Genomic DNA, 13,620 nt, shown 5'->3' with positions numbered 1-13,620 from the left:
TAGCTCCACTTTGGGATACATTACTTGCAAATAAGGCAAAGTGGAAAAAACAGAGCATAGCTTCCATGGCCTCAAAGAATTTATACAATGGCAACAAGCTAGCCTACAGCTAATTCACACTGCTAAACTGGGTCAGTATTCCACCACTTAGCACTGCATACCTACGTGACATACGCAAAATGTTTTGCAAGACTACCAACAATTTTAAAAATATCTAAACTCTGTGTGGAAACAATATTTCCTCAAGACTTCAAAGCACACGTCTGATCACAATGACTACTGACAGTAATGTGAAATGGTATCATAAACACAGAAAACCGATTTAGTGAATAGTGTAATCTCTACTTTGACAGGTGGGATGGCTGTACTTGCCACTTCTCTGATAGTGTGTAAGAGTACCTAAGGCAGAACAGCTCACTCACCAGTTTGCCAGGTGATGTAGGAGACTTGAAATCTTCAGAATAAACTATTTCTTCATTAATTGTACTCTGGTCTGGACTTTCTGGCTGTCCATGGCCCATGGGCTCTGATGGGACAGACTCAGCAGCCAGACTGCCAAGATCTTCTGGGATAGAGCTTTCACTATTCAGATGAGAGCAAGAAGGCACTGGAGACTCTTCCTCACTAGCTGTTTCTGAGATTCAATGGGAGAAAAAACAAAGCACATCAGAACCATCTTATGTAGAAGCTGAAGGCATGTAAGGCTGAAGGCATATAAGGTTGAAAGGCAAATTTTCTATGCTGTCTGCAGATAAAGTATTAACTGCTAGCAGTACATGTCAAACAAGCACTGTTTCACTCACCTACAACTGGCGGTGAAATAGTTAGCAAGAACAAGCCTGTTTACCAGAGAAGTATGATTTAAAGCATGACTTGTGTTCAAGAAACAACTGGATGTGGCACTTAGTGCCCTGGTCTAGTTGACAAGGTGGTATCAGTAAGAGGTTGGACTTTATGATCTCACAAGGCCTTTTCCAATCCAAATGATTCTGTGCATCTGTGAGAATTGCCCAACATTCTTAGTGATTGCTGAATATCGAAAATAAAGAGGTTTTCAGGATATTCTAACATTTTCCAGACAATACACCCTGAAAAGATTATTAGGGAAACCTGTCCTTCCAGTTGACCATACAGAAGCAAGAGTCACTATTAGTCTGAAGAAGTCATGGAGGAGCATATAATCTGCAGGCCAGATCTTGAATTTAAAATTGATTACTTCCTTTACAGTAGTTGCAGAAAACATTTTAATGTTATGATTTCATCATGAGTCTCTCGAATGGCAACAAACAAAATAATAATTTGGGTTTTCAATATTCCTGTTTACTAAATTCTGCAGGAGTCATGGCATTACTGAGACAGCCATGGAGAACTATTCAGTGTTTGAGTAAAGGCTGGGGAGAAGGACTTTTCTTTCTGAAGCAGGGCTGTGCTCCAATGTTTACTGGTAGATACAAACAGCTCTCACTTATTGATAAGAATTCAGCATTTGTGCTGAATTTTTGTTCATTGGAACTTACTGACCCATACACATATACACATATCATTTTTTAAATGTCTTACAATGCCTAAAATCCACATAACTGCTTTCAATAACAAGTGTAATAGGGCATTACTCTGAATTCCCTTTCATACTCTAAGGATGTGCTGCCTACTTTCAGTAAAGTGGGGAAAAAAAGAAAAATAGATATGTTTTTAGCACAATCCCTGAAATCACTTTCTCTCACTGCAATTCTGTTCCCTGTGCTTCAGCATGATCCACTTAAGGCAGAACTGTAAAGCTGTACCTTCCAACATCTGGGAATTTTTCCTCACAATAGCATCATTTATACTAATTACATCCTAGCATACTTTACCACAGCTACACATTTCAAACAGGTGGCATTAACAATGGAGAGGGAAAAAAAATTCTTTCCATTTTTTGAAAACTCAGACAATGGTAAAGCAGCCAAGAGCCATCCTCACCAATAGTACTAAAGCTAACAAGGAGAGACACTTTGCTCACTACTGGGGAAAACAGTTTTAACAGAGTAAGCTCAGAATACTACTAGCAAAAGATCATGTGTGGGAAATTCAGGACTCCTGGACAACTAACTACTATGATTAAGTAGAAGCTGTTTAACATTATGCACTTATTTATACATTCTAACTCTACTGCACAGGCTGATAATGTATTTCTGATTGGTGCTTTTGCTTGTTCATGTGTTTTGCATGCACTTCTCAAAATAGGTGATTGGTTATAGTCCAGGTGCTTTGCTGCCCCTCGTTATCGAGTTCTTGTGGTTTTGGAATTTGGTTTCTCAGCTTCTTCTTTCTTATTTTAGCACAGTTTATGTCTTAGTAACCTTGATGAATTCCAGAGGGCCTTGAGAAAATCCTGGTAAGAACAGTAACAAGTGAAATGACTGGTGCACCTTGTAGCCTAAGTTGTTTAGACACATTGCTACAATCATGCCATACTCCAATATTTCTGCTTTGAAAGACAGAAATACAGTTTAAAAATCGTATATACAAGTGACTGATGGGCTTAGGCTGCACTGTTCACTTGGGAGGATACAGAGCAAAGAAGAAATACATATTTAACTATGGTGAGAAACAGGCAACAGAGTGGAGAAATTGAGATTCCAAGAGTGTCCAGAAAGCAACCAAAATAACAGAAGAGGAAACAACTGCAAACCTAAGCAATCCTTCACTCTTATCATATGTGTCACTCCCCCCTAGTCCCCATTACCTTTGGGCTTAGCTCTCTGATCCCCCAGCTCTTTCTTGGCTATCTTTGTTTTGAGCAGCTCTTTGTCCCAGGCAGCCAGAGCCTGCTTTTCCATCCTGCGGATTTCCGCCTCCTCGGCATCCAGGCGCCGTTTCCACTCCAGCAGCTCCTCCGCGTGCTGCCGGCGCTGCATCAGCTTCTGCTCCCGCTTCGTCAGGAACCTGCCAGGCAGAGCACAGGACAATGCCAAACCTGCCAGCCACACTGAGCTCCCAACACCCAGCTGCTCCATTGCCACCATTCCCAGAACTGCAGTTCAGTTCATTTTCTAGGATCATATCCACAATAACTGCTATCTCCCAGACTTCTGATGTGCTGCTGCAAAAACCCCACAAGTAGACAAAGGTTCTTTTCTCTGCAGGAAGTAATCTCTACATCATACTGTAAAGAGGCTGTTTATATTTTAAAAAAATCTTCAAAATCATTAAAATCATATGCACTAAACTAAAAAGAAAAAAAGTTCCCTATTTCAGGACATGAAATGTACCTGTGGTATTAAACTGGAACCTTCTAGAAAGCCACGACCGTTTGAAAAATGAACTTTTCTGCCAATCCCAGTGACAGAAAAATTGTAACCTCAGTTGCCCCATGGTTTTTTCCAAATATGCTATTATAAGAGAAGATGATTCTATATTAATAGTCCTCCTGGAGCTTTAATCCTTCTTCCTTTAAGCATCACCTCTATGGACTGGTACCCATAGAGGTGGAAGGTTAATTGTGAGCTGACAGCATCAAGAGAATAACCATGCCAGACTGTTTCTTCCTAGCTACTAACATATCTAGCTGGTAGTTTAAGAAGAAATAAAAATTAAAGCTCATGCTGAAAATTTGTAGATATTTTCTTTCTGACAAAGAGCTCTTAAGTGATCCATGAAACCTTAGAATTGATAAAACTCTCACAGGATTTGGTAGGTATGAATAGGTTTTTGTGGACACACGCTCTCTTTGCCAGCTCCTGTCTCATTTCTGAGCACTGAAGTAACCATAGCACTTAACCTTTCAGCCAGTAAATTGGAAGCAAGTTCAACATCAATTGCACACACTTCCTCTGGCATGCCAAGTCTCCAGAAGAGTGTCTATCAATCTATTAATCTCCTACACTGAAAGCTTTAAGATGTTACAGAATCACTCTGTAGAAAGTCCATAGTTTGCCATTGGTACAGAAGTTGTGGTGCTATAAAAGGCAGACTTCAAAGACTTGTGATACTTTGTTTTTGCAAATGTCCTTATAATTTTCAAGCCATCCCAAGTACTTAGCATCAAAGTTTTTAAGCTGCAAAGCAGATAATAATCTCATTTGTGCTTTTTAATCTCTCATGTTTCATAAAACCCTTTTATTTACAGAGTCTGGAATGGCCAAATGACTAATGTGCATGTCTTGCCTGCTAAGGGACATTTCTCATTTGTTCACTCAGTGTTTGTTCTGTTCCCTGGAAAAGTGAGCTGGCAGTTGATCAGAAAGGTTGAGACTCAGATAAGTCCTCCTCTAAGACAGATTCAGACAAAGGGAGCAAGTTATGACATGAAGAGAAAAGTTTCAGAAGCCAGTTAAAGACGCTCACAATCTTCTTTCTTTTGGTCAAAACAAGAGGACGTGAAAAACAGAAGCACCTCAGAATCTCTGAAACATCTGCCACCTTCAAGCTGACAGATTCCATGATTTTGTGCATAATTTTACCACTTTCTATAGACAAACATCAAACATCATCTATGCTTATGCAAAACTGACAGGCTGATGTCATTAACAGAGCAAACTACCAACAGCAATTGCATTACAAACATGACAGGGACAGTCATGATAATGTTGTGTCTTTCACCAGCACTATCAGATCTATCCACTCTTACTCTCACACACACATCAGTTCCAGTTAGTCCAGATCATGCATGTGGAACTTGTTTTAGAGGTCATTATTACAATGACCTCAATGCAAAAAGCAACTTTTCCTTCTTTCTTCACCTACTGTTTGATTTCATCAGGAAGTTTTGCAGTTTACTGGGTCCTGAGAGAGGCACCTCAAGTTGAAATAAAATGCAGAGAAAGGCTGAAATAAATGGATTCAAAGGAGCAGGACTCCTTAAAAGCAGATGTCAAATGAATTAACCCAAAAGACCACAAACAGGAGGAGAATTAATGAAATTGCCATGAAAATAATTACCACAGAAGAACTACTTAATAAGAAAGATAAGTCAACAGAAGTGATGGGAGAGAAGGAAGATTCCAACAAAAAACCCACAAGAAGAGGAGGATCAAAGCAGCATGGCCAAAGATGCAGACCCTTTCATAACCCTGGGGTTTTAAAGGCCAGAGCCACAGAATAGCAGATGCATTGCCTTAATATTTACTGCAGTCTAGAGGGTTCCAGTTGCAACACCAAGCGTACACATTTATCCTCAAAAGCAGAAAAAAAATTTGCAAAAGCACATCTGGCATCTATGCAGCTGGCAATATGGGGGAGCAATGAGGAAGCAGCAGCACTCAGATTACAGCAGCATGACTTCAAAGTCTGTTTCTCTGATGCTAACATCACACATTTCATACATGCATTTCAAATATTAGTATTAACCTGCTGCTCTAAACTGTATTTGCACATTTTAAGGTATATTGACTATAAGCCCAAACTATGAGGTTTCAGCAGCTATTCTGAAGTAGTAACCAGACAGTGGGAGCAGAGTGAACTGTCTGTTTGCCACTCAGAACATAGTAGGAATAAGAGATTAGAATCCTGGAATGGTTTGGGGTTGGAAGGGACATTAAAGACCATCTAGTTTCACTCCTCTACCATAGGCAGGGACTCCTTTTGCTAGACCAGGTTGCTCAAAGCTCCAGCTGACCTGAACACTTCCAGGGATGGGTCAGATCGCTGTGCCAGTGCTTCACCAACTTCATAGCAAAGACCTTCTTCCTTATATTTAATCTAGATCTACTTTCTCTCAGCCTAAAACCATTATCCCTTGCCCTATCACTACAGGCCCTGGTAAGTCTCTCTCCATTTTTCCTATAACCTCACTGTATATGCTGAAAAGGCACAATAAGGTCTCCCTGGAGCCTTCTCTTCTCCAGATTGAACAAGCCCAACTTTCTCAGCCTGTCTTCACAGGAAAGGTGTTCCCTCTCTTTCATTTTTTTTTGTGGATTCCTCTGGACCTAATCCTACAGGTTCATGTCCTTCTTGCACTGGGGACCCCAGAGCTGGACACTGCACTGCAGGTGGGGTCTCACCAGAGTGAAGGACAGGGGTAGAACCACCTTCCTTGACCTGCTGTTTTTCCATGCAGCCCAAAACAGAGTTGCTTTCCTGGGCTGCAAGCGCACACTGCAGAGTCATTCCCCATTTTTTGGTCCATCAGCATCTCCAAGTCCTTCTCTGAAGAACTGCTCTCAAACCATTCCCTCCCCAGGCTGAACTGATAGTGAGGATTGTTCTGCCCCAGCTGCAGGGCCTTGCACCTTGTGGACCTCTATGAGGGTCACATGGGCCCACTCCTCAAGCTTGTCCAGGTCCCTCTGGAAGGCACTCTTCAGCAAATCCCTGCACTGCTCAGCCTGGTGCTGAGGGGGGAGTGATCCCCCTGCCTATGTCATTGATAAAGATCTGCAAACAGTGAGGCAAGTGTCAACCATGTCCTCTGCTGAAGAACCTCTGGACTTTCTAGGACTGAACAGAGCATGCTCTATCAAAGAGTCTATCACTGGAGAAATATACAGTTACCTGACCAATTGGTTGTAGATATACAGCTGGAATTTGGGGTGGAGGTTGGGAAAACAGACACTGAGAGAGGCCCAGTGGTGAGACGTAAAGACAGAGAAGAAGTAGTGAACAGGAGAGCAGTGTCTACAAAATAAGGAGGAAGAGTTTAAAACTAAGATAGCAATTAAGGCAGAAAGAATGAGAAAAGGATAGCATCTGGCAAAGAACTTTAAAATTAATTGCATTTAACATTGTATAGTTAATACCCAATATCTGCAGTACAAAAACTATACACTGTTATGCAGAAGGTTATAGAACATACACTTGTAACACTTGGTTTTCTGTTAATGAAAGACAAGCTATTTTCACACTGCTGTATTTTTCTTTAAATTTTGGAGAGGTTTATTACTTTGATGCAGATTTCCACAGGCACCAGTTAACTTATCTCAGTCTGACCTTTCTCATGCTATTCTCTCAAAAGAGTGTGTTATTGGTATTAAAGAGCATGCTGGTTTTGCAATATCAACAATTTCCTGGTCTGAAACTTTAAACACATTTTCTTCACCTGGCGAAACCTCAGTAAAATTATTTCTACAGTAAGGTAAGCACCAGTGAAAGAGCAAAGAAAAAAGAGATTAAATAGTTTACTTTTAAAACACAGACAGTTCCAGATATACCTGTCATTCACATTATAGTTGCTAATTGGGATTTTTTGCAACAAAGTACAGACTTGATCTCAGAATGCTCATGTATTTAATTTGAAGTATTAACTGCAGAAATAATACCTATTGTTGTTTTTTTTAATCTACATAATTGACAGCTCTGCTTAAAATGGTATTTCTTAAAACTATTACCATTTTAAGCTAATTCCTAATGAATTATCTAATTTATAGAAAAATACCATGCTCCATTTAGCTCTATCAACTACAATGCAAGCTAAGAAGCACACTAAGGAAAAGCAAATGAAAATAAGCATTTAATTTGTTATTGCAAAAATTACCATTAATGCTGCATATGCAAGGAAAGCCAGGGGAAAGTGGTTAATTCTCTTTGACAGAGCATGCTCCTGTTCACATGCAGGCTACACAGACTCATCAGTCAAAATGAAAACAAAATGATCCATTCATTCCCCTTTTAGCACAAGACAAATATTAAAGCTGCCTCCTAAGTAAGGAAGCCAAAGGATTTCCACCTTGCTGTGGAGTACAGCAAATCCAGCATAGCAGGCTTTCCCAGTTCCTTCCTCAAGTTCCTTTATCATCCAGCTTCTTCCCTTGAGCCCTATTTCCCATCCTGATTCCCCTCAAATGGCAGCTTGCTACCATTAAGCCCCAACCCAAACATCTTTATGCTATTTTTATGTGCTTTACAATCAAGACATTAAAAAAGATGCCAAGTCAGCAGTTTTTCAATCAATAAGCACTGCTATCACTACCAAAACACCTGCCAAAGGTGGGCAAAAACTGCACAAGAGGGAAATCAAGTTTTAGAGAATCATTTATGCTCACACAAAATACTTCCTCCTTTGAACATATACAACAATCCAAGTCTTAAAACCATAAAACCAAAAGCACATGACCATACAGATCACACACAATTTCCACTTGTTCTGCCTAAAAGTAATTGTTCCATCTCAAATCTTGGTATCCAGCTTTTGAACAGTATTCTCCAGGTGAGAAATATTTCCAACTACATAAAATAATAATCAAATAATGACTAAAATATCTTTAAAGGCAGAACATACTTGATATCTGTTACTATCCCTTGTAATATATGTCTTTATGCAATTGTAAGTGTGGCTTAGGAATGAATGTACTTTGAAAAAATAAGATTTCAAGAACAATATTGACAAAGCCACTAGCTGTTAAAAAGTAGCAAAGGAAGTCCTGAATATACAAGTATATTTGTCATCTCTTTTAGTATTAACACTGTATCTCAAAATTCCTAAGCTGCAGATTGTTTTTTATCACCATTTGAAATGTGTTGAATTTGTTTGTGGGGAAAAAATAAGATAAAGACCCTCTTTTAACAAAAAAATAAGATCAGAAGAAAAACATTTCTTGCTTGAAACCCTAGAAGTCAGCATGGCCTACAACACACATGCTTTTCAAGTCTCAAAAGATACTTTGAGAATTTGCCACTATGATGATGGGGTGGTTTTCATAGAATTTGGAATGCCATGAGTTTAGTTTTAGAAATATGACACCACAGAATCTTTTAATTATCACTGATTTTGGCTCTTCAGTTTATCAGAGGAGTCAGAATAAAACAGCAATCAACTCAGGCTAGACACAAAGGCCATGAAACTACAACAGGTTTTGAGTTTTCCCTGCTCACACCAAAGCCTCCCTTTCTGCTGTTGGGTTTTATTTTCATCGTACTCAAATAAATGCAGGGGTGGGAAATGTGCTTCTCAAATGATTGCAAGCAAACAGGCTGCTAAATGTGACAAGGACAGCTGGCCTTTACATGGCACTGCTTGCTTTGGGATGTTTTATCCAGCTGTGTTTGGAGTCTCAAGAGAAAACACATTCCAAAGATCACCCACAGGGACTGAAGTGCAGTGACTGTCTTGGTTCTAAGCTCCAAAGAATTGTTTAAGCAAAGGCTATTTCTTGTGGCAACTGGCAGAAGCCAGACTTTCAATGAATTAGTCTCAAATAAGAATTTAGGACTTCAAACTAATGAGCACAAGCAGGTAAAGTATTTGGGATGTTTCATGCACACAAATAATTCCTACATTGAAAGGATGCAGAAATAATTTTTTATCTAAAACAACTTCATAGGCAAAATGAGGAGATTAATTTTAGGTTTTTAGACACAGGAACTGCACACAGATTTTGTTATTCCTCTGGAGCCTAACAAACATTTTCAACATTCTTCCAACCTGTAAACGAAATATATTCTTAGTCACATACATATCATCTCCATTAATAAAGAAAATATTTAAAGAGTTCATCCTAGCTGATTTTAATGCAATCAGAATTAAAATTCAGCAGCTGGATAATTAGATAGAAATCACATACCTGACAACCTCAGTGTCTTTCTGTGAACCAGATCTGAAACTCAGTTACTAGTTTTTGCATAAGATAATTGCTGTTATAAATTACATTTCAACTCAAAAATTTGCACTGTAAATTCCAGAGTCTCACTCCCTGTATTTTTTCAATCTTTAAGGTTAAAGGGAAGATACAAAATACAGGCACCATTTTGACCATTTGACTTCAGGTCTCTCATTGCAAGAGAAACTCTGACAGGATGTGCTGTGAAGCCACAACCTGTCCAAATTTCTTGTACCTACAAACATTGACATCTCTTAACCTGATGTGCTTTCACCAACTCTATCAAGTACAAAGAATATTAAACCAAATCTTCTTCAATAAAATCTTAACCACATGGTCTGCCATAATGTTTGAACATGCAAGAACTGTAGCTTTTAAATTATTATGGTCAAAGATTAATATAGTTTTATCCATGCTTCCAATCAGCTGTTTTTCAGGCAATTCAGATCAAGGTGTGATATTAACACCACCAAAATTTCTGATGGCCGTTTTTAGTGCAGATTTGGGCCAAACCAACTTGTTCCATTAAAATAGCAAACTTTTTAAAAAGAAATAAAAAGATATAGTTACTTTTCATCCATTCTGCTGCGCATTTTTTTAAGTTTCTGCATAATGCTGCTGGTCTCACTGCTGGAGATGGAGATTGGGGAAGGGCTGCGTGTTTCTGCATCAGTTGGGAGTGGGCTGGAACCATTGCTCTGCTTGATGTCATCCTCACTGGGAAGCTCCTGCAGTTAAAGGGTTAAAATATAAAAGAAGTATTACAAGACTATTCCAAAATCCTTTATAAATTGTGGTAGTGTTAATTTAACTTGTAATTCTAGGTTACATGAAATACTGCTTCTGTCCACTTGCAGATTTAACTTCATAACCTCATTTTTATTTGACACACAGCTTTTAGCACACCCTTTCTCTCCATAATTTAAGTTTTCCCCAAACTCCATTAAGAACAACGACAACAACAACAAAACAAAACAAACCCAAGAAAAACAAAAAAAAAACCCAACAAAAAACAAAAAAATCACCAAACCCCAAAACAAACAAAAAAAACCCACCAAAACAAAAAGCCCCCCAAAGCAACAAACCAGAATTCAGCTACCCAAACAGGAAATCAACCTTTTCTACAGTACTACTATTAAACTTGTGTCTTCTCAAAATTTTGTGAGGAGGCAAGTAGAGGCAAGAACCTTGGCATAATTACGTTAGCACACAGCAGGAAGTTTTGGGGTTAGTGCTTATATTTAGTACTTTGGGCCTGACAAATAATCAAACAAAAATCAAAGCCTGAGAGATCTAAGCATCAAAAATCTCACATTCCCAAAGTCATTAGTTCAGCTTGAGAATGAACAAACACCATCTACTGCATGTTTAAAGGATTTTATAACTTCTCCAAAGGCATTTCCTTAAATGATGTTCTAAAGAAATTAAGGATAAATTGCTGAGATGAAGGGCTGAGATCACTTCAGGCAGACAAAACTTCCAAGTGATAGGTCCAATCTAGTATCCTTCCATTCCCACAAGCACTGAAGCTGCAGGGTGAAGAGGGAAGACTCCAGTTTCTGTGCTGAATGCTCACCAGCTTGTTTTCTCCTGCAGACTTCAGTTTTTCCTGCAACTTCATCGTAGTCTGACGGATTCGCTCGATTTCCGCCTGCTGTTTAAGGATGAGCTGCCTCTCCTTCCGAGCAGCCTTGTTTGCCTCCTGGAGACGTTTAATTTCTGCCTGTTAGGTGGAAAAGAGTCAGCATGAGAACACTGACAGACCTCTCTCAAGAACACACTCAAAGATGCCCCAGTGCCCTTGCTATGGGTTTGACATGACTGCAGTTACATGAGGAAGGAACCAGGCTGAACTTCAGTAGCAAAGAATGGGAGATCAATTAATCAGAGTCTCAATCATGAGTCTCTATTATTACAGATAGACAAGGACCCTTGAGAACAACGTGCTGAATATGACTGAAATGCAAATTAAAACTTACAGGTAAGAAATACTGCTGGTTCTCCATTCCTATATTTACAGTGTCTGAAACCTTTAATGGGTACACATGGCTTTCAACAGGACTTTCCTAGAGGGCATCCCTTACCTTTTCCTGCTGTAATCTCAGCAGCAGTCCACGCTGCCTCTTTCTAATAGGAGGCATCTTATCATCCTCTCCCTTGTCTCTCAAATGCCTGCAAATAGATTGAAAGAAAGAAGTATAAATAAAGTAATAAGATTGCTTTATAATAATAAATAATAACAAAGCAATATTTAAAAAATGCACAACAAGCCTTTTACTCTAATTTAAAGTGAAAAAAAAAGTTTACTTTTCCTATTCTGCAGAAGAGTATATACCTTAATCCTTGGCATCTCTATGGTGGAATATTTGCATCATTTGGTCAGACAGGCACAGTAAAAAGGCCAGTGCAGGTAACAGGAAATCACAAAAGAATGTGCAGAAGCTCTGCAGAGGTAGCATACTCACCATTTGAGAAACACAAAAGGAAGGGCATTTGGCTCACTACCTAATACCCCTTTGTCAAATCCACAATAACAAGAAATTGTAAGAAAATGTGTGGTGAACAATGGTACTGTCATGCAGAGAAAATTACTGATTAAATCTGGCCACTGCTGTTTACTAGTATCAGTGGGTACTTCAAGTGTACTTCAGGACAAAGCATATCTTAGATTGGAAACAAAGCAGTAAGTACAACATGTATCCAGATTCACAAAATGTGCCTGAGTCAACTAAAATGACTTCACATAGACATCAAGCAAAGAAAGGTCAAACTGTCTGACAGTTTTATATCTTCCTGAATTAAGATGTGTAGAGGAATGGTTGGCAACTACCTCCTCCAACTGACAACAAACATCTGCTCTTCTACTGTTTCACTGAAATTCTTAATCAAATCCCATTCAATGTAAATATCAAAGCACATTTATAAACTGGGTCCTGTTCTTCCCAAGTCCCAGTAACAACTGTACAGAATACTGATGTCAGAAGATTAGTTCAACCGTTAATAAGGGAGCAGTAAGGTGGAAACAAAACCTTGAAAAGTAGAAAGGACATGGTCAGTCAGCAGTTATGCGTATTCAGAGCTGCCTTACTTTTTCTGGTGTTCCAGCCATGCCAGCTCAGCCTTGGTCTTCTCTTTGAGAGCCTTCTCCCGGAGCCGGAGGAGTGAGGACTGATGAGCTGCCCTCATTTCTTCCTCTTTCATGTACTGTCTTACCATCTCCATGGTAAACTTAGAGAAACTGTCTTGCCCCCCTGAGAACGGCATGCTTAGCTCCTAGAAGGAAAGATACAGTTGGCACAAAACCACAGAAATGCCATGGCTTTTTTACAATTACAAAGTGCATGCCTGTGTGTGCACATACACAGATAAATAAAAATAGATGTAGGAAGGGAAGCTGTTTTTAATCTGAGCTTTGTGTAGACCAGCTATCTTTGCCCTGTGTGACAGCTTTGGGAGGTCCCCACGCTGGGAGAGAGATGAAGCATCCTCTTTTATTTCCTAGCTGTGTGTTAGCATAGTTGGAGGACTTAATCCACTTTTAAAACCTACCTCAAAAAGTCACTCCTCCTAAGCTACAAGGTAGAGGCCTGGATAGATTGTTTAATAAGTCATCACACTTGTACAACAGTGACATACAGCATGATTCACACATTTCTCTGTTTTGAGATGCTTAGAGAACCACAGGGAGGAAAAGAACCCTCAACTCAGCAAACACAGCTAAGAACAGCTCACTTGAAGCTTATCAGCTTAACCATGTCAGCTCAGTTAATTTAACTTAAAACATCTACCTTGATAGATGACAGAGCTGTTTTGTCTGGGGACACTTCCTCATCAGAATCATCACGAGTGCCCCGCTTCTTCTCCAGATTATTTCTGCGATGACTCTCAGAGGGCAGCAAAGACCGAAAAGATTTTTCTTCAATCTCATCCTCTGTCATGGACTCATCAAATTTCAGGGAATACTCTGTTGCAACAGAAGCGGAATCTGAGGGAGAAATCAGGGAAGCTGCTTTCCACTCAGTTTTGCACCACAAATGCAATCTTAGTCTGTCTCATCTCACTAATGTTAGGGGGGTCAGAAAGACAGATAGGAGATAACTAA

General features: G+C 39.4%; 1 protein-coding gene across 1 annotated transcript in view; it reads right to left on the bottom strand.

The window, feature by feature from the left end:
* Positions 1 to 13,620, bottom strand: part of CEP350 (centrosomal protein 350) — a 71,773-nt gene that overhangs the window by 20,700 nt on the left and 37,453 nt on the right. Inside the window, exons 23-30 of the mRNA XM_031063301.1 lie at positions 13,307 to 13,503; positions 12,607 to 12,791; positions 11,603 to 11,690; positions 11,095 to 11,241; positions 10,089 to 10,246; positions 6,478 to 6,600; positions 2,729 to 2,928; positions 423 to 634 (exon numbers count right to left, since the gene is read on the bottom strand). Of these exons, the coding sequence (XP_030919161.1) occupies positions 423 to 634; positions 2,729 to 2,928; positions 6,478 to 6,600; positions 10,089 to 10,246; positions 11,095 to 11,241; positions 11,603 to 11,690; positions 12,607 to 12,791; positions 13,307 to 13,503 (1,310 nt within the window). The remainder of the gene's footprint in view (positions 1 to 422; positions 635 to 2,728; positions 2,929 to 6,477; positions 6,601 to 10,088; positions 10,247 to 11,094; positions 11,242 to 11,602; positions 11,691 to 12,606; positions 12,792 to 13,306; positions 13,504 to 13,620) is intronic.

Source organism: Geospiza fortis, unplaced genomic scaffold (assembly GCF_000277835.1).
Source record: "Geospiza fortis unplaced genomic scaffold, GeoFor_1.0 scaffold506, whole genome shotgun sequence".
Classification (NCBI taxonomy): Eukaryota; Metazoa; Chordata; class Aves; order Passeriformes; family Thraupidae; genus Geospiza; species Geospiza fortis.
This window is presented reverse-complemented; position numbering and strand designations above follow the sequence as displayed.